Below are 27,565 nucleotides of genomic sequence, written 5' to 3'. Positions count from 1 at the left end.
TCTCAAAAGTCAAACACCCCTTTATGATAAATGTGCAATGCCCTAGATCAGAAATGAATCTTTGTTCAGTTTGAATTAGAGTTTAATCAAATTTTATTCTGTTTTATTGTTCTGTAAAAAATAATAAGTTAGGGTTGAGATCAAATCCTCGACTTCGCAGAATGGTACAGAGGACTTACGAGCGTGCTCTGATACTATATTATCAAATAAATCAATCTCCTAGATATGTAACAACACAGAATTAGTCTTAACAATTCCCCCCGGCAACAAGATCGGCGTCCATACACATAATCTTGTCAATTAGTAAATCCCTAATTAATCAACAAGTCGAAAATTAGATAAAAGAAACTCAAATATTTCCAACACTTCTTTGTTCTTCATTTTTTTATGGCATCTATTACTTCTCATAGATTAAGATAATATTTTACACAAGTTGATTTATACAACATGAATGGTGGACAAATTATTTGTCCATTCATGTTGTATAAATCAACTGGTGTAAAATATTATCTTAATCTATGAGAAGTAATAGATGCCATAAAAAAATTATTTGATATAAGACAAATTATTTGATATAAAGATTACGAGATCCAATGCACACATCCAAGAGTGCTTTTATATTATTCATTTCAAAAAAAAATTTAAAAAATTATTTATTATCATTAGAATGTCACGTATATATAGAGAGAAAGAGAGAGAGAATTAAACAAGAATTATTATCGATACCAAACAGGCCCCATTGCTAGCTATCAATTTATATTTTGATGTTGAAACTTTCGAATATTGGTGTCGTATAATATGATCTAAACTACTAAAAATATCTAGAATTAAATTTTATGTTTTTACAATATTATTTTCTTATGCATTAAGTGAACACAGAAATGAACGTGCAAAAATAAATATCCTTTAAAAAGTTATGATAGAATTTTATAATCGAGATTAAGAGAATAGATTTTATTTTAAATAATTTAAAAAATTTTCTAACTAAAAATCAATTTATTTAGATTTCTTTATACCATTAAACAAGCAAACGACTCATATCGACTATTAAAATTATAAAATTTTGCAATCCTTTAATTATTCGGTTACTAATATGAAAAAAATTTAAAATTTAATTTCTAAATATTTCAAGTGATATAGATCGTATTCAACGATGTCGATCATCGATTCAAAAATTCTAATATTGTAAACAAATTAATAACAACAGAGCCTCTTTACTACTGATCTTATGCATATCTAAAATAAAACATCCACATTTATTTCACAATCATGTCCCTTTCCTAATTCCTTCTCACACGTTCCTCACGTAAATGGTGATATAATTTGGCATCTTTGTTCCAACTTCGATAACCACAACAATAGCATATTCCTTAAGCACCACATATTAAGTGGTGCAATAGCCTAAGTAATGTCTCACCTCATTTATTGAAGGAAATACCAATACAACAACCTATATTAATGTAACACCCATATATATATATATATATATAGATAAATGAAGTAGAGGCCAAAAAAAAAAAAAAGAAAAAAAAGAAAAAAAAGTCTATTACTTGTTCTATTATTATTTGTTCTCTTCATGGATTTCGTTTTGCTTTTCTCTCTTCTTCTCTTCTCTTGCTCCTTCATTTATCTCGGTTCGTCGTATCCGATTACGACGAACTACTCGAAAGATGAATTGGATCGCTTGGGGATATCGCAATTCAGGTATATTAACAGGAGATCGCTGGCTAGCTGCAACAAACGGAATCCGTATCTCGCAGTAAATATCAGCTCGAACTCGCCGTTGCCTGACGAGGTCAATGTTACCGTGACCGTTAGCGGCGTTCGCTCGCCCGATAAGTCGGATTGGATTGCTATGATCTCTCCTTCGAACTCGAGGTAAGGCTCAAATTTGAAGCCAAAATTATATATGCTAAGCTAGATTTTTTTTTTTCCTTTAATTTTTTGAATTTCTTGTATATTAACTTAGGCTATTATTCTTTTTGTTTTGTTTTGTTTTTTTTTTAAAAAAAAAACAGTGTAAAGGGTTGTCTCCTAAATTCTGTGTATTATATACAAACTGGAGACCTCAGCAATCTCCCACTCCTATGCCATTATCCTGTGAAGGTGAGTCCAATATTTTCCATGCATCAGAATTTTTCAATACAACTTTGAGGTTAGAACACGTTCGTTTCACCGAAATTTCAGTGACCGCTTTGTTGTTCAGTTTACCGTAAGTTAAATTCATCGGTAGCTCCATTTTTCAAAACGCCGTAGTTGACGTTTTCTTGAGTGGTGATGAAATCAATTACAGAAAAGAGAGAGGCGGGAGAAGTAATCATCTCATTATCTCATTATCTCTTATCAGGTGTTCTTTAAATTCTCATCTTATACGGTATCAAGATTTAAACAAAAAATAAAGATTAGAATATAGAATTACATGACTGGCTAAACTGTCTCAATAAAATCTCGGAAGGACCATTAGAAGCAGTAGCAACAACAACAGAATAGTTAAATGCAATAATTAAATTAGAAAATAAGAAAGTGTGAGGAGCTTATTTGTCAATTTCATACATCACACACTTTTACATCTGTGCAAAATTGGATAAGGTTCAAGAATGCAAAGTTTTTTTCAGCTAAACCTGGTGCACCATATAGCTGTGGACCATAGAGTGGGAATCCTCCTCTTCCTTCTTTTCTAAAACAAATATTAAATTAGAAAAAGGAAAGCTAATGTGTTGAGCAACTCGGAATTTAACAAAGACGGTGCACAGCTGAGGTGGCGAACGAGGTCCACGCAATAACTTCTCTCATAACTTTGTTTCTAGTGATGTGAAACGCTTGTAAGTAGAAGAAAAATGAAGGCGTTGGGCATGGGAGAAAAAGAAGAGTACATAGGTTGTTAAAGTTTTTTTTTTTTTGGGGGGGGCCTTTTTTTTTGTTTTTTTAAATAAAGGTTGTTATAAGATAATGGTTTTGATTCCATAATTTACATTTAACTAACTTTAGGTGGAGTTAGGACCTTTTCTAGAGCTTAGAGACTTGAGCTATATATGTTACGTTTAACAAACTAATTTAGGTGGAGTTAGAACTTTTTTTTTGGAGCTTAGAGACTTTGATATATATATATATATATATAGAGAGAGAGAGAGAGAGAGAGAGAGAGAGAGAGAGTTCAACTGCTATGCTATCAATAGCACCAAGTGCTTTGTGCTACTAAGTTTTTCATTGTTACTTCTACCGTTTTGACTATTTCCATCTATTAGATCATACTATTCAACCAACAACCAACTCAATCCTAGGGTACCACTATATCCTAACCGCATATCCTTTAATTCAAGCGCCGATGCTATTAATTGTATAATATCCTAGTTATATAGAGAGAAAGCGAGTCCACCTATTAATAGCACAAAGTATTTAGTACTATCAAGTTTTCTATCATAAGATCTACCACTTTGATCAATTCCATCAGTTAAATTATACTATTCAACCAACCACTCATTCCATCCTAAAGGACCACTAACCACACATTTCTTAATTCAAGGCCAAAAATCTAACAGTACCAATAACTTGGTATTATCAATAGAATAATAGTCTAATTCTATATATATATAGAGATAGAGAGAGAGAATTATACTCATATTTTTAAAAACATCGAACTATTTGTGTTTGTAGGTTTTGGCTTTTGGATAAATATTTGCAGAGTTAGTGATTTTCTACGGTAGAATAAGTGGTTGGTAGAATAACATAATTTAAAAGATAAAATTAGTTAAAGAAATAAATTCAACGATGAAAAATTTACGAGCACCAAAAATACTTAATACTTTTAAAAGCTGCGATCTGCTATTGCCTCGCTCTCTTTTTTTTCTTTTTTCTTTTTTTTTTAATTGACTCTACTATTGGCTCCTCCCTAATTAAAGAACTCCCCGCACGTCTAATCGTGGGATCTATTTTGTAATTAATTTTATTTTGTTGACTAATTGATCATATTTTATTTTAATAAATAAAGATCCTCCTTCGCTACCATGTGACATTTTTAAAATTATTAAAGTTTGAATCCCAAGTTAAAAACACACGCCTATTAAAATATAAAAAAGTATTTTATACTTTTTTTTAAATAATAGTGGTCATGACGTCACTATAGGTCGATTCCTAAATATAAAAAGACATTCAACATAATTATAATTCAAAATTATACATATTTCTTTTTCATACAATTTTTCTTAGCATTTGTATTTATTATTATTTTTTTACTTTTCTTTATTTTATATTTGATCTTTCTAAAAAAATTTCTAAATCTGTCACTACACAGTACTAATCATCAACCTCATTGTCTTTTGGCAGTTGGACTAAAAATTCCATAAGTAAAAAAAAGAAAAAAAAATAACAGAATAATAATAATAATAATAATAATATAATAGGCAAGAAAAGAGAAGTCCAATATACGAAGAAAGAAGAAAACGACCCGTCAATCACCGCGCTTTGTGTTTATATACAAAAGTATAAATATAAATCAATTAGAATTCGAGCTTAGAGATCTCAAATATTAATTATGAAATTCTTTATTACTTGTGCTAGAAATAATTAATATATTAAAAATAATGTTAACTTAAGTTTGTAACACCACCAATGCAGAATTTGTTTGTGAGTATAGTAACTACAAGGATAAAATACACTATCTAACACATCACACCAGTTTCTTGGTAGAACACTTACTAACGGCTAGTTTATTTGAATTCTTATATTATTTAATGTTTTATTAAATTCAAGTTTGTGCCAAGAACAACGATTATTTCACATAATGGCTGCTGCTGCAGGCGCAGTACATGAGCGAGGACCCTTCCTACCTGACCTGCGGCAAGAAGGAGTGCCGGAAACGCTTGGCGGGGAAGTGCTTGGTTGAGACGTGCGGCGGCACCGTGACCTTCCACGTGATCAACTTCCGCACCGACGTCGAGTTCGTATTCTTCGCCGGCGGGTTCGACACGCCCTGCGTGCTCGGGCGGTCGGACCCTGTCCCCTTTGCCAACCCCTCCATGCCCCTGAACGGCCACCTCTCTAGTCTCGACTCCACCGCAACCTCGGTGAATAGTAAACTTTTAAAAATATATATATATAAAAGTAAAGATATTTGAATAAATTGCTCGGTTTAATCAACCGCACATATAAAAGTAAAGTAGTACGCGGAAATCACTTGCAATCCATTTAGCAAAGCAGAAAATCTCTACTATCAGAAACGTGACCAAACAGGCAACACCGGAGAATCACGTGACTGTCACGTACTGACTAGCGAATTGTGCAAAAGTTAATAAAATTAAGGAGCGAATAACTGATTGTGACGACGAAAGTACTGTTTGAATAGAACTTTTAAAGTTTCAGATGACCATATGTTTTATTGCTTTGGTGAATCATACCAGATTTGATTGCTGTTGGACAGATGAGGCTGACTTGGGTCAGTGGAGATAGCAATCCACAGCTAGTTCAATATGGGGAAGGGAAGACTGCCACATCTCAAGTTGCAACATTCACACAGGCAGACATGTGCAGTGAGTTGCATGTTTTCGCGCCATCAGCCTTTTAACTTTCTTATGGATTTGTCTTCCATCAATGCCAAGTTCAGTTTAAATTAGTATCAGATACTTTACGGTAAAAATCACTATCACAATTACCATTGAAATAATCTACTTCAATACATCGAAGAATCGAAGATTTTGGAGAAACTGGCTCAAGTCATGATACCGTAGCGAGCAAATGGACAATTACAAGACAATTTAGCCGATATTTAAGATTCGGTGGCGCGTTTAATTACATTTGTTCTATGATTTGTTTCTAGGTAGTTCTCTATTACCGAGTCCGGCTAAGGATTTCGGATGGCATGACCCTGGCTACATTCACTCTGCTGTAATGACCGGGCTTCAACCGTCTCAAACCTACTATTACCGATACGGAAGGTAAAATTAAACTCACATCATAATTTCTTCTTCAGTTAGGGAATATGAGGAACCATTTAACGATAAATTTTGCAGATATAATTTGTTCGTAGCTACGTTTTGCACTATGAAGTTTTCTGCTGATGTAAGTCTCAGTTGATGCGCTTGGGTTCGCTGACGATATTTTTGACATCCTATGACAGTTTGTCCTTCTCAAAACAGTGTAATCAAGTAAATCCATAGATGTTTTGTTCATAAACAAGAGAAGAATTAAAGGAATAAGCATAAACAACAAAACAATTTAGTTTTTGCTGTAATAAGTCGTGTTTGCAGTCAAGTTAATTCCTTTACAGCATAGCGAAATTCGCTTTCTGCAATTGTTTGTATGCCAATTTTGGTAGACCATTTCATCATCAATCAATTAATGATGTGAGGATGCTTTATGATCTCTAAGAGATGTAACATCATCATCATATGCAGCGATTTGGTCGGTTGGAGTAGCAGAATCGAGTTCAAAACCCCACCAGCCGCAGGATCAGAAGAGTTACACTTTCTTATATATGGTGATATGGGAAAGGCTCCTTTAGACCCGTCCGTCGAACACTACATCCAGGTAACTTCTTTTCTTGTGTTTCCTCTTCTATTCCATATGCGACTAGAACGTTATCTTGCATATTTTCATAGGTTGTTTCGAAAAGCACATGAAACATTTTCAAAAAAGATTCTTCATGGTCTGAAACTATCCTGCTACAGCTATTGCAGCACATTCAGGAAGAAATTTTACCCAGGATTGAACTATCAACAAGATTATTTTACCCTATCTGATACATTTTAGATCATGTAGTGTTCCATTTTGGGATGTTCGCGCTATTTGACACACATACAGCCTGGATCAATTTCTGTTGTTGCAGCAATGGCAAAAGAGATTGGCGCGGGTAGTGTCGACTCAATTTTCCATATCGGCGACATTAGCTACGCTACTGGATTTTTGGTAGAGTGGGACTACTTTCTTCATCTTATCACGCCGTTGGCATCTCATGTTTCGTATATGACGGCTATTGGCAACCATGAAAGGCAAATTTCCTTCTTTTATGTCTTCTTTGGTTGCTAATTTGACATATCAATCTAAAATGTTAAGTCGAAAGTGCGTTTTACAGGGATTATGTGGATTCAGGGTCCGTATACATAACCCCAGACTCCGGTGGTGAGTGTGGAGTCGCTTACGAGTCTTATTTTCCGATGCCTACGGTTAGTGAGGACAAACCATGGTACTCGATCGAACAAGCTAGTGTTCACTTCACTGTAATTTCGACAGAGCATGACTGGACTAGCAATTCTGAGCAAGTATGCTTTCTGCTCTGACTACACCAATTCAATTCAGATTTCTCAGCTTGCTAAAAATAACTAACTAGTCATTAACTTGGCGCTCGATCGATAACAGAACCAATGGATCCAGAACGATTTGTCGTCAGTGGATAGAACAAGAACACCTTGGCTAATTTTTGCCGGGTAAGACTTGCGGTTTTCCGATTCAAGGTGGTCTCATTTATGTGGCATCATCTATTCTTTAGTGTGGTCTCATTTTGTTTCCTCGTTGCCGGTTGCAGGCATAGACCGATGTACTCCTCGTATAGTAGTATACTTCCAAATGTTGATGCGAAATTTGTCAAATCTGTCGAACCACTATTACTCACCTACAAGGTAAAGTCACTAACTATAAAGAAAATTTTTTTCGACAGTAAAAAGAATTTGATTGAATCAATTATTGTGGTTGATACACATGTCATACTTAATTTTCTTTTTTCAACAATCATATTCTATGTATATTGAAAATTTTGTAAACAAAACGCAAAATTACATATTATTGATGCCATAAAAGTCGTCGCCATCAACTTAGTTATATCACCATGCTTTTACTAACTACTTTGATCACTAGGTGGACTTGGTTTTTTTCGGTCATGTACACAATTACGAGAGGACGTGTGCGGTATACGGTGGTGAATGCAAAGGCATGCCAAAAAAGGACAAAAATGGCGTGGACACATACGACAACAGCAACTATACGGCACCGGTTCATGTCGTCGTAGGGACCGGAGGATTCGTCCTGGACAGTTTCTCGCACAATGTGAGTGTTCTCTTACCAACTTATCGACAAGCATGTAGGCTCACAAGCACATTTATTGTACAGTGAAGATACTCAAATTCTGTTTTTTCTTTTTCGTTTTGTCGTAATTTGTTTAGCCGAAGAGTTGGAGCTTATCAAGGTTTTCTGAATTTGGTTATGCCAGAGTGCATGCCACAAGAAATGACCTATTACTTGAGGTTAGTAGTAGTTGCATGCGTAGCAACGATTTTACGTAAGTAGAAAAGTTATGAACAGAAATGACAATATTGTTTGTGCAGCTGCTGAAAATGTTTAGTTGGCAAATCAAATGTTTAATATGCATGATGTTAATCTTTTGCTTATTCTGATGTGTTTCAGTTTCTGAGTTCAAACACGACTGAGGTTCTCGATCGATTCCACATTATTAAACCTGAGGCCAAATAGCCGCCCGCAAATTTGATCTTGCAATAAAAGAGGTATGAAATGGAAAATACACTATATAGATTCTTTGGATTTTGGCAGTATATTATTCGTGTTTGTAAAACAGCGGGAAATATGAAGAATAAATAAGAATAAATAGCCAGTTAGCGAAAAAAAAAAGTTGTAATTTATTACTGTATGAAATTAATTTGGATCTTAATATCAGTTTCCTCATTTTGGTTTCTTTTCTAGTATCAGTTTGCTTAGTATCCAAATGTGGCAGCAGATTCTGCGGTATTCGTTAATTTATCTTGCATCAGAGCTTGGTACAAGTACTTTTAATTTTGGCTCAGACCGAAACTTCAATCTAAATGCTGTTTAAGTAGAATTGTTTTGCTAATCGTAATACTGAAAAAGAAAATTCTCAATTTTCATTTGCCTTTTCTCTTACATTTTAGATCAAGCAAATTAAATCAAAAACAGAAGAGATAAAACTCTAAGTAAACTAAACCCTTCAAACTCACAAACATTATTGAATCAAAAGCAATGAAAATCCCTTCTGCAACCAGAAACCTGCTACTGCGAGAGGAAGCGTCGAATCGGGTCTCTGAGGTGCTCGAACACCGCGGCCCATCCGGCCTGCGTCGGGTGGACGTCGTCCCAATAGAAGTGATCTTCGGGGTTCTCGCACAATCGGAAGAGATAAGCACCATTCTTATCTATCTGACCGCAGTATCCGTCAGAATAAAACCTATCACAGCATGGCGTCCTCGGATGCTTAAACACCTTACGGCCATGAGCATGCTCTGCAGTTTCATAAATTGTCAGAAAAACAAATAGTTAAACAGGATCAAATTTACTACAGAAGAATACTTTTAATACAAATCTGTCGTGCGCACCAGAATTGACAGCATTTTTTATAGGATCGAAGACATTGAGCACGCCGACGGTCGCATTCGTCGGATCCACCTCGCTGATCATCGCCGTCAGAGCCTCCGCATACAGCGACGCCGCGAAGTTCCCCGCGAAGTCGCAATCAGTGTAGTTGGCTGCCCGCGCCCGCTCCGGCGTGCAACCGATAGGCTGCATGTTGGTGACGAGCACCTTCGGAACGCCGAGATTGCGCAGCCGCAGTATCCCTTTCTCCAAATTCAACATCAACTTGCTTATAAACGGGCCGACGGTCTACAATACAAACATCACATGAGTCACTTGTAAATAATAATACAGAGTTGCTACCATATGGCAGTCACATTAAAACTTTTAACTAAGACTCACGCCGACGCCGCCGCCGTGAGCGGCGAAATCCTCGAAGTCGTTGCCAGACATGAAGATGAAGGCCAGCGAGCCGGCTAGGCCGGATCTCGGGAAGACGCCCTGCGCCACCTGCTGCTCGAAGGTGGTGATCTGCGCCGAGAGGTTGTGCCGGTGGAAGTCTGTGTCCAGAATGCCGGCCCCGCCGACCGCGAAGTTCATCCCGTGCGGCAGCAGGCTGCGCGCCGCCCTCCGGTACTTGTACGGGACCGGCGATCTGATGCCCAGAAAAGCGGCTGCATGCAATCAAACAAAATATAACATCACAAAAGAAACAACAGACGGAAATTCATGCCCTCACATCACCAACGTCACGTCACCATTCAGAAAATTGACTTGATAGAAAATGATTCAGAAACAGTCTTAACAGAATGATAGTAAAATATAGTAACTGCTGACCCAAGAAGTCGGTGAATACGCGGCCGTCGGAGAACCGGCCAGACGGTTTTCCGGGGAAAGTGATGCCGTAGGGATAATACCACGAGCGCGCAAAGTCGCGGCCGAGCTTTCCGAGGTTGCCGGTGTCTACGTAGGAGTCACCGAACACGAACAGCTTCTTATACCGACCGACGCCGCCGCCGCCACCACTGTCGCTGCTGCTCTTCTCGGCATTGCTCACCTGCACTGCTGCAACACAAACCACGTACTACAAAATGAGAGAGGGAAAAAAGACAGAGAGAGGCTTAAACACATGACAATTAATAATTAATAACTCTTATAATTAAACTATAATTGATGTATAATAATTACCAGTTAAGAGAAAAGCTACGGAAATAGCATAAATGGAGAAGAGTGATAACTTGGAAATCGCCATGATGATTAATTAAGAAAAGGAAGAAAAAAAAATAACAATAACAATTATAATTATAATTATAATTATAATAATAATAATAATATATAGAGAGAGGTGATTAAATAGGAAGTTGCAAATAAGTTCCGGGGATTTGTTCTGATCCTCTTCTTCTGTTGGTGGGAGTATAACAACCATTTCAAAATTCAATTTTCTCTTCTACTTAAATTTTAAATTTAAATTTAAATTTTAATTGATATATTTATTATTATTATTTTGTTTTGGGGATTCTGAGAATATCCAATATTTTTGAAACTGTTTCTCTTTGGGTTGTTGAAATAAGATCACGCGGTTATTTCGGTATACTATGTACGCCTATTTGAAATTGAAACTTTACTTAAAAACAAAAAAACAAATTGATAGTCCTTAGTTTCTAATTATATTATTAAAATTATTCTAGTTAGTTAATTAAGTTAAAATTTTATTTTATTTTCAATTTTTTCTATATTTCATATTTGTGGGGTTATTAGTTTGAAAAAAAATTGTAACTTTGTCGCTTTCTATATGTTTGAAGAGAAAAAAATAATTGTTTTAGGTTATAAATTTTCACGAGATTGAATATAAAATATATAACTAAAATGGCTGTGTAATTAGTAACTCCAATTGAAATGAGAGATTTATTAAATTACATGATCATAAAGTTTAGGGGATCTACTTGCCAGAATCAAAATGTTTAGAAGCCTATTTTAACACCATGAGAAATTGTTGCTTGCACCCGATGCATTCGTAAGCGTCGTGGATTGATAGCATTTAAGTTTTGATCGCATTTAAATTAAAATCCAATTTGACAGATGCAATCTCTACTATGTACTTATAAAAAATTATAATGTTTGATATAGTAGCAATCGGAATAGCCAAATAGTTTGTTAGTATGGATCGAAACGGCTAATCAATAACTTTAAAAGCTGGAGTTGAAGCTAAAACCCCCACGTAAGGGGTCCAACTGTGGCTCGGTCCAATCTGACCTCCGCCACGGAGCACGATATTGGACCTATTTTAAACATTTTAGAAGCTTTAGTTTCCGACTAGAAAGATTATCATAATTATTAAAAACTTGCCCCATACAATTTATTCTTTTCATAACTTTTCACAATACAATATCATAAGATCATCTGCAACAACAAATGATCAACATATGGAGCAACTAATTTATTCCATCTCTATATGACCAATTTATTATTCCATATCATCTCAAAATTAAAAGGGAGATCCAAGTTTTCAATCATGTGTCGCAGCTGCAGAAGCATCGATGCCCCATGCATTGGGCAAAGGTACACCTCCCGCACACAGGGCGGCAATCTGCGTCGCTGTTACACCCACGCCCTGCTTCGATTATTGCTGCTGTAGTAAGCGCTGCACCTACAAATAAATAAAATTAAAGTTAGTCATAGAGATGTGACTATAATTGTCGCGTTGTTTGAGAGATATTCAGATTGTGCTCTTCCGAATAATATAAAGCAATTATATATAAGTTGTTCTAGTGAGCCAAATTGCAGTGAATTAGGATTCAAAATTGGTAATGAAAAAAAATTTATGAACATAAAGATGTTAATTCTGTTCCAAGCCGATCAAACTGTGAATTCTAGAAAGATACACCAATAGAAAAGATACATAACTTCTATCAAATATTAAAAATATTGTTCTCTGATAAATTATGTATGTCATGAGCTACACATTTTGAGTAAAATAAGAGAGAGAGAGACTCACTAGAAGCGATTATCAAGAGAATAAAAAAGAAGGAAAAAGTGAGGCTCTTTGAGTTGGCCATGCTTAATTTTTTAGTTTTTAAAAGAGATTTGAGAATTTTTTTATTTTTATTCTATTTTTTGTATTTTCAAGGAGGACACAGTAGGGAGCTTTACATAGGAAGCCCCATATATATAGAGAGAACATTGGGAACTTTGTATTTGGAAAGAGTTTAATTCAAAAAAGTGGAGTGCATCTTTTAAAATCTAAAATTGATTTACTACTGATATGCGCATTTATTCTAAGCTACTACTATTTGAGGAAAAAAAAATTATCTAATTTTAAATATGTGTGCTATCTCTTTTTTTAATTTATTTGATTTGAGTCAGCGATTCTTTTGTTAAAAAGTTCGGATACAACGTTGTGAAGTTGATTATGTGAAATATTATAATCAAACTATTAAAACACACATTACATTCAAAAATTTGTAGAAATATTGACGAATTGGCGAATCGCACGAATTTCACGACAATTTGGATGTTTTTTTTTTGAGAAAAAGGTAGCACGCTACCCGCTTCATTCATTCAAAAGATAAACTTAGCTACATGGGTAAGGCAACAAGGCCTCTAAGAGATGAAAAGCAGGGCAAAGACGAAAAATAAAAATAAAAATCAGTGTCTCTTCACAGGGCGAAGTTTCTCCCACAGGGACGTCAACTGTTTAACCTTATAGCACCAATGAATTGGATCAGTCTGATTCCTCCTTAAGATCACACCATTCCTAATCTCCCAGATGACCCACCAACAGGCTATTAGTCCGGGTAAACCATCGCTCATGGACTGTGACTCCTTCCTTCCACTCCATCTGTCCCAAACCATACGCACATCTTCGCCCAAATCTCCTGCTTGGACTCCTCCAATGACATCACCACAAGAAATTTGAAGAATACACATTGAGAAAAAAGGTGGTCTACTATTTCCGCATCAGACCCACACAGCACACAATTCGTGTTGCCTATCCATCCTCTTTTTAATAAATTATCTGCACTAAGAGGTCTCTTCTTGAGAACGAGCTAGCAAAATACTTTAACTTTTAATGGTATGCAGAGCTTCCAAATTATGCAGGTCCCTCCATCCCTCGTCCCCCCGTCACACAATGCCGAATACGTTGACTTCACAGTAAAACGGCCGTCAGGGCTCTACCGCCAATGCACACTATCAGGTCCCAGTCCAGTCTTGAGGGAGGAGAGCCGTGCCTTGAGGGCCGAGATGCATGCAGTCATCCTGTGGTCAGTAGTGCTGTTGCTACTTAGAATCTTGTCCTAACACCAGTCGTTACTAATAGAACGAGAGAGAGAGAGAGTGGGTGAAGAGGAATTAGTTGTAGCCTCCTTGATTATAGAGGAGGAGTTCATTTCTATATATAGGATACAATCGGTTACAACTAATTGTAGATAATATAACTAATTACAGCTGGATATCATTTCAAATATTTAATCGGTTATCCTTGGTTATTACTCCCCCGCAAGCGCAACGGGAGAGAAGTAACGTTGAGCTTGACACGATTGGCGGAGAAGCGTGGAGTTGACAATCCTTTGGTGAGAACATCGGCAATTTGGTCCGAGGAGCGCAGGAAGCGAACAAGCAATTGGTGACTAAAGACTCTCTCCCGAACGAAGTGATAATCAATTTCTATGTGTTTTGTCCGGGCATGAAAGACCGGATTGGCAGTAAGGTGTATTGCCGAGATATTATCACACCATAAAATCGGAGGCTGTCGAAGTCGGAGTCCTAACTCGCCTAAAAGAGACTGGATCCAAATCAACTCGGCAGTGGTATTAGCTAAGCTCTTGTATTCGGATTCCGTGCTTGAGCGTGCCACAGTGCGTTGCTTTTTGGAACTCCACGAGATTAAATTAGGACCAAGGAAGATAGCAAAACCACTAACGGAGCGTCGATCATCAGGATTGCCGGCCCAATCGGCATCTGAGAAACCATGAAGAGTGCAAGGGGCACCTCGCCGAAGAAGAAGACCATGAGTAATAGTACCCTTCAAATATCGTAGAATCCGTTTAACTGCCATCCAGTGTACTTTGCTAGGTTGATGCATGACTGACACACCTGATTCACAGCGTAAGCAATGTCTGGTCGAGTCAAAGTTATATACTGAAGACAACCAACCACACTACGATATAGGGAGGGATTATCATGTCGATCACCATCATTGAGAGAAAGCCGAGAGCCTGATGTTACTGGAGAAGCAATTGGTTTGCAATCCAGCATTAAGTTTCTGTTGAGAATGTCATGAATATATTTAGATTGAGTGAGATATAGACCGTCAGCCGTCGAGCGGGCTTCGATGCCAAGAAAGAAATGAAGTGGTCCCAAGTCCTTCATAGCAAACTCCTGATGAAGCGAAGCGAGTAAGGAGTTGAAAGGGGCATTCGGTGTTCCAGTAAGAATAATGTCATCAACATAGATCAAAATAAATAGTGAGTATGAAGACGTGTTAAGAATGAACAACGAAGGGTCAGCATGGGATCCACGAAAACCAAGTCGTTGAAGAAATGCACTTAAACGGAGAAACCATGCTCGAGGGGCTTGTTTAAGCCTATAGAGAGAACGGCGCAGGCGGCAAACATAATGAGCTCGTGTGGGATCAACAAAACCAGGAGGTTGTTGCATGTAAACTTCCTCATCGAGATAGCCATGTAAGAAAGCATTTTTTACATCAAGTTGTCGGATAGGCCAACGAAAGGAGGTAGCAATGGCCAAGATGGTTCGAATGGTGACTGGTTTGATGACGGGACTGTAAGTTTCATCATAATCAATTCCTTCTTGCTGATTGAATCCTTTAGCAACGAGGCGAGCTTTGTAACGATCAATAGATCCATCAGCTTTCTGTTTGATCTTGTACACCCATTTGCACCCAATGACATGATGAGAGGAAGGAGGTAGGACAAGATCCCAGGTGTGATTATTGATAAGAGCCAGATATTCATCCTGCATAGCTGCACGCCACAGCGGATCCTTCTGTGCCTTAGAGAATGATGACGGCTCCTGCAAATTAGCAGAAACAACAAATGCAACCGGATGCTTTTTAGTAATAGTAAACCGCGGTGGTCGAAGTGAGCCATCCTGCGATCTTGTTACCATAGGATGAGTGCGTTGGAGCCGACTATCAGTTGGAGGAGCATCGGAGATGACACTTGGTGATGTAGACAGAAAATCAGATGCTGTTGTCGAAGGGTCGACAGACTGATGTACGATGTCGGGTGCCGACGATGGGTCACTAACAAGACCAGCCTGTGACGTCGGATCAGCAACTGAATTGTGAGGCAAGGTGGGTGTCGGTTCAAGGGTTGGATTGGTAATGGGTAAGTTTGAGGCATTAGAAGAAGGAAGCGTGGGTGAGGATGTGGTTATAACTGGGTTAAAGAGTAGAGGAAGGGAAGACACCACAGGGGACAGCTTATGCTCAGCCAGGGTAGACGCCGGAGAAGAATGAAAAGGAAATGATTGCTCGTCAAACACAACTGTGCGGGAAATGAAAATGCGACCAGTACTCGGATCGTAACAACGATAGCCATGATAGTTGGACGGATAGCCAAGAAAAACACATGGTCGAGAGCGCAAATCAAGTTTATTGCGAGTGTAAGGTCGAAGGTATGGGAAACATAAGCACCCAAAAACACGCAAAATTTTGTAATTAGGGGTTTGATCATGTAAAACTTGGAAGGGAGTCTTGTAGTTTAGTGACTTAGTGGGGAGACGATTAATTAAAAATGATGCAGTTTCGAAGGCATAGTCCCAAAATTTTGAGGGTACATTTGAGTGAGCGAGAAGGGTAAGACCCATATCAACAATGTGCCTATGTTTTCGTTCAGCAGAACCATTCTGCTGAGGTGTATGTGGGCAGGATATACGATGTGAGATTCCATTTTGTTGCAGTTCAATTTGAAAGGCAGTGGACAAGAATTCTTTGGCACCATCAGATTGAATAGCTTTAATTTTATGACCAAACATATTTTCGACCTGTAAGCGAAAAGCATGAAAGACACGAGAAATATCCGAGCGAGTCTTTAAGACAAAAAGCCATGAATATTTGCTATAATCATCAAGAAAATGAATGTAGTAGCGATGCCCGGTATGAGAAAGAACAGGTGCAGGTCCCCAAACATCAGTATGAATAAGAGCTAAAGGAACAGATGTTTTTATTATGCGTTAGTGGAAAGGAAAGTTGAACAATTTTACCTAACTAACAAGAAGCACAAACATAAGGAACATGATTTTTAATTAAGGAACACTCTGGAATACGCTGAATAATTGGAAAGGCAGGGTGACCCAATCGTTGATGCCAAAGAATGCTTGATTGAGACGTGGTCAGGAAGGCATGAGCTTTGGAAAGGCGTCCATCCCTGGGTTGTAAGCAGTAGAGGCCATCCTTAAGTGTGCCGCGCAGAAGCTCCTGGTGCGTGCGAAGATCCTTAATGGAAAAATGATGCGGATGCAGTTCAAAGAAGCATGAGTTATCTTGAACAAATTTTGGAACAGATAATAAATTTTTTGAGATATTAGGAGTGTACAGAATATTTTGTAAAGTGAAAGAGTAGGTAGGTGTTTTGAGAGTAGAAGAGCCGGATGTAAGAACTGGCAAACCTGAACCATCACCAATGTGGAGTTGATCAGTGCTAGGATGATCCGCTTGAATATTGAGATTGGCTAAGTCCGCTGTAACATGATGAGTCGCACCCGAGTCAATATACCAGTCTAAGTCGTGATCATTGGAGCGAGTTTCGTGAGCAGTGTTTGCCTGGGCATGAGATGGCTCAACATGAAATCCTTGGGGAAGAGAATAACAATTTATAGCACTATGTCCAAGGCGTTGGCAAAGTTGGCAACGAACAGAGTTATTTGGATTGCGCCGGCCGTGATTTGGATAAGAACCTCGCGTCGGGCCACCTCTGTAAATGGGCCCATGCTGATTGAATGGACTAATTTGAGTAGGAAATCCTTCTCCGTTTGGGTTAAAAAACCCAGCCGAGTTGGGAGAGGGACTGCCATAATTACTGCCATAATTAGGACTGCCATAATTACTGCCATAATTAGGATTTCCTCTCCCTTTGTTTCGACCCCGATAGTGTCCTCCACGCCCCGAGGCGCCGCGGCTGCTATTCGATCGACCCCTCCCCTCAACAAAGTTTGCAGTAGCTGGGGTCGGACCGAGCAAGCCCGAGAGAGGAGGAGTCATCTCGATCGACGCAGCATATTTACGGCGAGCCTCTTGATTAAGCAAAAGAGCGGACAGATCATTAGTGTTCATAGTGCTTAGAGATGGAGCGAGAGCTAGGACAAGAGGTTCCCAGTCAGTACCCAAACCAGTGGTGATTCTCCGATTCAACTGCAGCGGCGTAATTGGTTTCCCAATTAGAGAGAATTGCGTCGCCAGTTGCTTCACATTCTTGAGATACTCGATCATAGGTGTGTCTCCTTTTTTGATGTCGCGCCATTGTTGCTCGATGAAGTCCTCTTGGGCGATTGTGTGGGAGTCAAATAGGGTTGCCAACGTTGTCCATACTTGATGAGAGGATGTGAGGCCGACAAGATTACAACCAACTTCTTGCGATACAGACAGCATCAGAATAGTAAGAGCAATCTGATCCTGAACCATCCACGTTTCATATTCAGGATTGGATTTTTTGACTTGGTCGTCACCTGCAATAGTTTCAGGAGGGGATGCTAAGGTACCGTCGACATAACCTAGGAGTCGGTATGCCTTGAGGACAGGTATCATAATGCTTTTCCAGTAATAATAGTTGCTTCCGTCTAGTTTGACAGGAATGTTAGGTAGACTAGATGGAATCGTTGATTGAGATGCAGCCATGAGAGATGATTGAAGAATAGTCTGAAGGAGATAAGAGATAAAAGATATGTGCCCAAGATTAAAGCTCTGATACCATAATAGAACGAGAGAGAGAGAGAGTGGGTGAAGAGGAATTAGTTGTAGCCTCCTTGATTATAGAGGAGGAGTTCATTTCTATATATAGGATACAATCGGTTACAACTAATTGTAGATAATATAACTAATTACAGCTGGATATCATTTCAAATATTTAATCGGTTATCCTTGGTTATTAGTTACTATTGGAGCATTCACTGATTTTCAAACTTTTACGAGTCGATGACTGGAACACCTCGGAAAAAGTCAAAGAGAGAGTGGTTTTCCCACACCACCGATCTGACCAAAAGTCAATAATACGCCCATTGCCCAACTTGTAGCAGACTCTCCCTAGTTGAATATATCTTTTTGACTTATGACGCTCTTCCACCAAAAGGAGGATGGTCGAAAGCACCTACTCTCTTTTAGTGGTCTTCTTCTAAGATAGAACAGCTCACGAATTATCTTGTTCCATTGCAACTGGGGCATCATAAGAAATTTCCACCACCATTTGACAAGGGGGCTTGATTCATGACCGTTAAATCAAGGACACCGAGACCACCCTTTTTCTTGCTCCTGCAAACGCTTTTCCAAGAAACAAGGCATCCCTTACCGGGTGAAGTGGATCCTCCACTCCAAAAGAAATCTCTACGCAAAGCCTCAAATGCGTTTGATAACCCATTTGGATGTCTTGAACACAGCAAGAAAATACATAGGTAGATTAGTGAGAACGGCGTTTACTAGAATAAGTCTACCCCCTCGCGATAGAAATTACCTGATTGCAAAACTTCACTGAATAAGTAAATTATAAATTTTGAATAATAGATAATAGAATCTATTTTAGTGAACCCATTAAAATAGATATTTTACAAAATAATTTTATTTAATTTATATGATTCTACTTTACAATATTGTAATTTTTTTTATGATTAAATTTAATACCTCCCGTAACTTCTAAACTTATTTAAAATACTTTCTCAAACTTCTAAACTTATTTAAAATACTTTCTCAATATAAAAAGAAAATATTAGTTATAAACTTATATATAGGTGTATATCTTACACCTAGCTCATCTTACAATTTTTTTAGCTTTTTAATAAAAAAAAATGTAGATAAGACTATACTAGTGTGAAAATGGTAATTTTTAGTTAAATGGAGTGTAAAATTTATGCCTAATCTAAAGTAAGGATTCAAACGAGATAGATTCAGAACTGGAAGGGATCCACGACATCTAAGCCCAAGTTCGGGGTGGATTTAAGATGATTTGATTTTTATTCTTTTTTTAACCCTCACTTACCGTCTCATTTGAAATTAATCAGAACAAGAGTGAATTTTTGATACATTTCTAATATACCGTAGAGGATCAAGAAAAAGAACGACTCCCCGCCTTTTTTCTCTCTTTTTTTTTTAAAAAAAAAAGCGAATTGAGAGGGATTCGAAGCGGATTATTTACTTTTTCTTTTTTTTATTATCGTCGGCCTCATCTTACATATACATTCTAATAGTTTGGAACGAGAGCTCCACCAACACTATTTGTTTACACTATACTATGTACGCCTATTTGAAATTGAAACTTTACTTAAAAACAAAAAAAAAAACAAATTGATAGTCCTTAGTTTCTAATTATATTATTAAAATTATTCTAGTTAGTTAAGTTAAAATTTTATTTTATTTTCAATTTTTTCTATATTTCATATTTGTGGGGTTATAAGTAGTTTGAAAAAAAATTGTAAAATGACCATTTGAACTTTGGCTCCTCTGTAAATAGGCGCGGGACTTCCAATTTTACCAATTAGATCTCAAAATTTTATCGAGTAGTTTACTAAATCCCTTCCTTACTCAAACTATCTAAAAATAATCTATTATTTCTTTTCCAATTTTAATAACTAAGCATGAGGTTTTAACTTTGTCGCTTTTTATATGTTTGAAGAGAAAAAAATAATTGTTTTAGGTTATAAATTTTCACGAGATTGAATATAAGATATACAACTAAAATGACTGTGTAATTAGTAACTCCAATTGAAATGAGAGATTTATTAAATTACATGATCATAAAGTTTAGGGGATCTACTTGCCAGAATCAAAATGTTTAGAGCCTATTTTAACACCATGAGAAATTGTTGCTTGCACCCGATGCATTCGTAAGCGTCGTGGATTGATAGCATTTAAGTTTTGATCGCATTTAAATTAAAATCCAATTTGACAGATGCAATCTCTACTATGTACTTATAAAAAATTATAATGTTTGATATAGTAGCAATCGGAATAGCCAAATAGTTTGTTGGTATGGATCAAAACGGCTAATCAACAACTTTAAAAGCTGGAGTTGAAGCTAAAACCCCCACGTAAGGGGTCCAACCGTGACTCGACCAAATCTGATCTCCACCACGGAGCACGATGTTGGACCTATTTTAAACTTTTTAGAAGCTTTAGTTTCCGACTAGAAAGATTATCATAATTATTAAAAACTTGCCCCATACAATTTATTCTTTTCATAACTTTTCACAATACAATATCATAAGATCATCTGCAACAACAAATGATCAACATATGGAGCAACTAATTTATTCCATCTCTATATGACCAATTTATTATTCCACATCATCTCAAAATTAAAAGAGAGATCCAAGTTTTCAATCATGTGTCGCAGCTGCAGAAGCATCGATGCCCCATGCATTGGGCAAAGGTACACCTCCCGCACACAGGGCGGCAATCTGCGTCGCTGTTACACCCACGCCCTGCTTCGATTATTGCTGCTGTAGTAAGCGCTGCACCTACAAATAAATAAAATTAAAGTTAGTCATATAGATGTGACTATAATTGTCGCATTGTGTAACACAAATAGGGTAAATCCCTGTTTACTCAAAAAAATAATTGTCGCATTGTTTGAGAGATATTCAGACTATGCTCTTTCGAATAATATAAAGCACTTATATATAAGTTGTTTTATCGCCGCCACTGAGCCAAATTTCTACGAATCAAGATTCAAAATTGGCAATGAAAAAAAAAATTATGAACATAAAGATGTTAATTCTGTCCCAAACCAATCAAACTGTGAATTCTAGAAATATACAACAATAGAAAAGATACATAACTTCTATCAAATATTAAAAATATTGTTCTCTGATAAATTATGTAGGTCGTGAACTTCACATTTTGAGTAAAATAAGAGAGAGAGACTCACTAGAAGCGATTATCAAGAGAATAAAAAAGAAGGACAAAGTGAGGCTCTTTGAGTTGGCCATGCTTAATTTTCTTAATTTTAAAAGAGATTTGAGAATTTTTTATTTTTATTCTATTTTTTGTATTTTCAAGGAGGACACAGTAGGGAGCTTTACATAGGAAGCCCCATATATATAGAGAGAACGTTGGGAACTTTGTATTTGGAAAGAGTTTAATTCAAAAAAGTGGAGTGCATCTTTTAAAATCTAAAATTGATTTACTACTGATATGCGCATTTATTCTAAGCTACTACTATTTGAGAAAAAAAAAATCTAATTTTAAATATGTGTGCTATCTCATTTTTGAATTTATTTAATTTGGGTGGCGATTCTTTTGTTAAAAAGTTCAGATATAACGTCGTGAAGTTGATTATGTGAAATATTATAATCAAACTATTAAAACACATTACATTAAAAAATTTGTAGAAATATTGACGAATTGGCGAATCGCACGAATTTCACGACAATTTGGATGTTTTTTTTTTAGAAAAAGATAGCACGCTACTCGCTTCATTCATTCAGGAGATAAACTTAGCTACATGGGTAAGACAACAAGGCCCCTAAGGGGTTGTTTGGTTGTACGCATTTGCAACCGCAGTGTAGTTGCATACTGCAGTTGCAAATGCGTGCAGCCACAATTCTTTTGTTTGGTTTAGTGTAGCTGAGTTTAACTGCTGCAGTTCCAACTGCACAAGAAGGCCCAAATGCTGCAGTTGGAACTATATCCAAATTGGTCGTAGTTCCAACTGCAGCAATTGGTGAGGGATAGGATCACCCACAAATTAATAATAAAAAATAAATAAATAAATAGCTAAATAAATAAATAATATATGTATATAGGTAAATAAAAATANCCGCATCAGACCCACACAGCACACAATTCGTGTTGCCTATCCATCCTCTTTTTAATAAATTATCTGCACTAAGAGGTCTCTTCTTGAGAACGAGCCAGCAGAACACTTTAACTTTTAATGGTATGCAGAGCTTCCAAATTTTGCAGGTCCTTCCATCCCTCGTCCCCCCGTCACACAATGTCGAATACGTTGACTTCACAGTAAAATGGCCCTCAGGGCTCCACCGCTAATGCACACTATCAGGTCCCAGTCCAGTCTTGAGGGAGGAGAGCCGTCCCTTGAGAGCCGAGATGCATGCAGTCATTCTGTGGTCAGTAGTGCTGTTGCTACTTAGGATATTGTCCCAGCACCAGTCGTTATTATTGGAGCATTCACTGATTTTCAAACTTTTACGAGTCGATGACTGGAACACCTCGGGAAAAGTCAAAGAGAGAGTAGTTTCCCCATACCACCGATCTGACCAAAAGTCAATAATATGCCCATTGCCCAACTTGTAGTAGACTCTTCCCAGTTGAATATATCTTTTTGACTTATGACGCTCTTCCACCAAAAGGAGGATGGTTGAAAGCACCTACCCTCTTTTAGTGGTCTTCTTCTAAGATAGAACAGCTCACAAATTATCTTGTTCCATTGCAACTAGGGTGCCGTAAGAAATTTCCACCACCATTTGGCAAGGAGGGCTTGATTCATGACCGTTAAATCAAGGACACCGAAACCACCCTTTTTCTTGCTCCTGCAGACGATCTTCCAAGAAACAAGTCAGCCCTTACCGGGTAAAGTGGATCCTCCACTCCAAAAGAAATCTCTACGCAGAGCCTCAATGCGTTTGATAACCCATTTGGGTGTCTTGAGCACAGTAAGAAAATACAGAGGTAGATTAGTGAGAACGGCGTTTCCTAGAATAAGTCTACCCCCTCGCGATAGAAATTACCTGATTGCAAAACTTCACTGAATAAGTAAATTATAAATTTTGAATAATAGATAATAGAATCTATTTTAGTGAACCCATTAAAATAGATATTTTACAAAATAATTTTATTTAATTTATATGATTCTACTTTACAATATTGTAATTTTTTTTGTGATTAAATTTAATACCTCCCGTAACTTCTAAACTTATTTAAAATACTTTCTCAAACTTCTAAACTTATTTAAAATACTTTCTCAATATAAAAAGAAAATATTACTTATAAACTTATATATAGGTGTATATCTTACACCTAGCTCATCTTACAATTTTTTTAGCTTTTTAATAAAAAAAAATGTAGATAAGACTATACTAGTGTGAAAATGGTAATTTTTAGTTAAATGGAGTGTAAAATTTATGCCTAATCTAAAGTAAGGATTCAAACGAGATAGATCCAGAACTGGACGGGACCCACGACATCTAAGCCCAAGTTCGGGGTGGATTTAAGATGATTTGATTTTTATTCTTTTTTTAACCCTCACTTACCGTCTCATTTGAAATTAATCAGAACAAGAGTGAATTTTTGATACATTTCTAATATACCGTAGAGGATCAAGAAAAAGAACGACTCCCCGCCTTTTTTCTCTCTTTTTTTTTTAAAAAAAAAAGCGAATTGAGAGGGATTCGAAGCGGATTATTTACGTTTTCTGTTTTTTTTTTTTTTAATTATAGTCGGCCTCATCTTACATATACATTCTAATAGTTTGGAACAGAGCTCCACCAACATTATTCATTTGCAACTCCAATCTAGAAAGACATACTGATAATTTTTTTTTCTAGATATAGAATAAAGAAATTTTTATTTATTTATTTTTGACTGTGATTCAAAATTTGTAAATTTATTTCGAGATTATTAAAGTATCCTTCTAAAATTCAATAAATCATAGGTGAGATATCTGAAGTTTTTTGTATATAATTTATCGAAGAGTTAACGAAAATACTGATGGAAAGGGAAAATATGAAACAACAGAATATTAAAATGATAATATTTTAAACCACTAGACACTAAAATGAGAAAACGCGAAATCACATGGATGATATTTGAAGTTACCAAAAAAACAAACTGATAGTCTTTAATTCTGATAGTCTTTAATTTCTAATTATTTTATTAAAATTATTCTAGTTAGTTAAGTTAAAATTTTATTTAATTTTCAATTTTTTCTATATTTCGTATTTGTGGAGTTATAGATAGTTTGAAAAAAAAAAAAAAATGTAAAATGAACATTTGAACTTTGGCTCTTCTGTAGACACGGGACTTCCAACTTTACCAATTAGATTCCTAAATTTTATCGGATAGTTTAATAAATCCCTTTTCTTAATCAAACTCTCTAAAAATAATCTATTATTTATCTTCCAATTTTAATAACTAAGCATGAGGATCCAAAATAGAATGGACCTAATTGTAACTTTTGTTGCTTTTTGTATGCTTGAAGAGAAAAAAAAAAATTTATTTTAGCTTATGAAATTTTACGAGACTAATGCAAAATATACAACTAAAATGACTGTATAATTAGTAACTCCAATTGAAATGAGAGATTTTTTAAATTACATGATAAAGTTTAGGGAGTCTACTTGCAAGAATCAAAAAGTTTATACGCCTATTTTAACACCATGAGAAATTGTTGCTTGCACCTGATGTATCCGTAAGCGTCGTGGATTGATCGCATTTAAGTTTCGATTGCATTAAATCAAAATCCAAGTTGAAAGATGCAATCTCTGCTGTCTATTTATAAAAAATTATAATGTTTGATATAGTAGCAATCGGAATAGCCAAATAGTTTGTTAGTGTGGATCGAAATTGCTAACCAACAACTTTAAAAGCCGGAGTTAGAAGGAAAAACCCCCGCGTCAGGGGTCCAACTGTGACTTAGCCCAATCTAGCCTCTGTTTAAACGTTTTAGAAACTTTAGTTTCAAACTACAAAGATTGTCATAATTATTAAAAACTTGCCCCATACAATTTATTCTTTTCATAACTTTTCACAATACAATATCATAAGATCATCTGCAACAACAAATGATCAACATATGGAGCAACTAATTTATTCCATCTCTATATGACCAGTTTATTATTCCATATCATCTTAAAAGGAAAAGAGAGATCCAAGTTTTCAATCATGTGTCGCAGAAGCAGACGCAGTGATTCCCCAGGCATTCGCCAGAGGGACACCTCCCGCACACATTGCTGCAATCTGCGTCGCGGTTACAGAAACGCCCCGCATCGATTACTGCTGCTGCTGCTGTTGTAAGCGCTGCACCTATAAATAAAATAAAATTAAAGTTGGTCAGATAGATGCCACTATAATTGTCGCATTGTTTGAGAGATATTCAAACTATGCTCTTTCGAATAATATAAAGCAATTATATATATATATATATATAAAATAGTTCTTTTATCGTCGCCGCCACTGAGCCAAATTGCAGCAAATTAGGATTCAAAATTGGTAACGAACAAATTTGTGAAGATAAAGATGTCAATCCTGTTCCAAACCAATCAAACTGTGAATTCTGGAAAGATACGACAATCGAAAAGATATGTAACTTCTATAAAATATTAAAACACTGTTCTTCGATAAATTATGAATTTTAAAATAAGCAATTGTTAAACATGATACAAGAGTCGTATGTCGTGAGCTTTCACGTTGGAGCAAAATAAGAGAGAGAGAGACTCACTAGAAGCGATTATCAAGAGAATAAAAAAGAAGGAAAAAGTGAGGCTCTTTGAGTTGGCCATGCTTAATTTTCTTAATTTGAAAAGGGATTTGAGAATTTTTTATTTTTATTCTATTTTTTGTATTTTTAAGGAGGACACAGTAGGGAGCTTTGCATACTAAGCCCCATATATATATAGAGAGAACATTGGGTACTTTGTATATATATGGAATGAGTTTAATTCAAAAGGTGGAGTGCATCTTTTAAAATCTAAAATTGATTTACTACTGATATGGCACATTTATTCTAAGTTACTACTATCGGAGAAAAAAAATAATCCAATTTTAAATATGTGTGCTATCTTTTTTTTTTATTTATTTGATTTGAGTCGTGATCCTTTTGTTCAAAAGTTCAGATATAACACCGTAAAGTTGATTACGCGAAATGTTATAATTAAACTAATAAAACACACATTACATTCAAAAATTTACAGAAATATTAATGATTTTGCAAATCGCGCAAATTTCACATCAATTTGGATGTTAAAACCAAAAAAAAAAAAAAAAAAAAAAAAAAAAATTTTGAATAATAGATAATAGGATCTATTTTAGTGAGCCCACTAAAATAGATATTTTATATTTTATTTAATTTATATGATTCTACTTTACAACAGTGTAAATTTTTATGATAAAATTTAATACCAGCTCCCGTAACTTTTAAACTTATTTAAAATAGTTTCAAAATATAAAAAGAAAATATTACTTATAAACTTATATATAGATGTATATTTTACATCTTACTCATTTTTCACAATTTTTCAATATTTTTGAATTTAAAAGAAAAGTAGATAAGACTAGACTAGTATGAAAATAGTAACTTTTAGATAAATAATGTGTAAAATTTATACCTAATCTAGATTAAAAAGAGACAAACGAAACAGATCCAAAACTGGAAGGGATACACAACATCTAAGCCCAAGTTCGGGCCGGATTCAAGATGGATTTTTTTTTACCTTGATTTACCACCTCATTTGAAATTAATCATAACAAAAGTGAATTTTTCGACCCATCTCTGATACACCGCAGAGGATCAGGAAAAAGAAGGGATTCCCCGCCTCTATTTTTATTTTTTAAAGTGAATCGAGAGGATTCTAAGTGGATTATTTATTTTCTTTTATTATCTTCGGCCTTATCTTATATATACATTCTGATAGTATGGAACGAAAGCTCCACCAACATTGATCCATTTGCAACTCTAATCTAAAAAAACAAACTGATAGTTTTTTTCTTAAATATAGAACAAAATTAATTTTATTTATTTACCTTTTACTGTTATTCAAAATTTTTAAATTTATTTCGAGGTTATTAGAGTATATATATCCTTCTAAAATTAAAATTCGATATTATTATTATTAGTAACCAACAAAAAAATAAAAAATATTTGAGTTTTTTTTTATTCTCTAAAAGGAATAAAAGACTATTTAGATTATTCTAGCGGACACGCGCTCGGCCCACGCTTTTCCCGCCACGCCCCCACGCGCCGCCACGTGTCCTTCCTCACATTCTCACACGCCTCACCTCCAACTCCTTCCTCTTCAATATATTTATATATACACACAAATAATAATACCATCCTTTAAAAAACAAAAAACA

General features: G+C 36.0%; 1 protein-coding gene across 2 annotated transcripts; it reads left to right on the top strand.

Moving 5' to 3' along the window:
• Window positions 1,518–8,675, top strand: LOC109728426 (nucleotide pyrophosphatase/phosphodiesterase-like). 2 transcript variants are annotated; one of them, XM_020258825.1, is made up of 13 exons: window positions 1,518–1,878; window positions 2,019–2,106; window positions 4,797–5,063; window positions 5,417–5,525; window positions 5,813–5,930; window positions 6,390–6,522; window positions 6,796–6,983; window positions 7,067–7,253; window positions 7,351–7,418; window positions 7,517–7,610; window positions 7,846–8,034; window positions 8,151–8,231; window positions 8,392–8,667. In XM_020258825.1, exons 1-13 carry the CDS (start codon window positions 1,577–1,579, stop codon window positions 8,455–8,457), a joined length of 1,890 nt encoding a protein of 629 aa, XP_020114414.1. In that variant the 5' UTR covers window positions 1,518–1,576; the 3' UTR covers window positions 8,458–8,667. The 2 variants fall into 2 exon arrangements, with proteins under 2 accessions (XP_020114414.1, XP_020114415.1); XM_020258826.1 differs by lacking the exon at window positions 8,151–8,231 and having other exon boundaries at window positions 8,392–8,675.

This window comes from Ananas comosus, linkage group 23, assembly GCF_001540865.1.
Source record: "Ananas comosus cultivar F153 linkage group 23, ASM154086v1, whole genome shotgun sequence".
In the NCBI taxonomy this organism is placed as follows: Eukaryota; Viridiplantae; Streptophyta; class Magnoliopsida; order Poales; family Bromeliaceae; genus Ananas; species Ananas comosus.
This window is presented reverse-complemented; position numbering and strand designations above follow the sequence as displayed.

What these genes read in the sequence shown, in the direction of transcription:
- LOC109728426 (XM_020258825.1), top strand. Translation starts at nt 1,577, where the DNA reads ATGGATTTCGTTTTGCTTTTCTCTCTTCTTCTCTTCTCTTGCTCCTTC. An exon ending in CACACAGGCAGACATGTGCA is followed by an intron (nt 5,526 to 5,812) that starts GTGAGTTGCATG and finishes ATTTGTTTCTAG; the next exon opens with GTAGTTCTCTATTACCGAGT. An exon ending in CCGTCGAACACTACATCCAG is followed by an intron (nt 6,523 to 6,795) that starts GTAACTTCTTTT and finishes ACACACATACAG; the next exon opens with CCTGGATCAATTTCTGTTGT.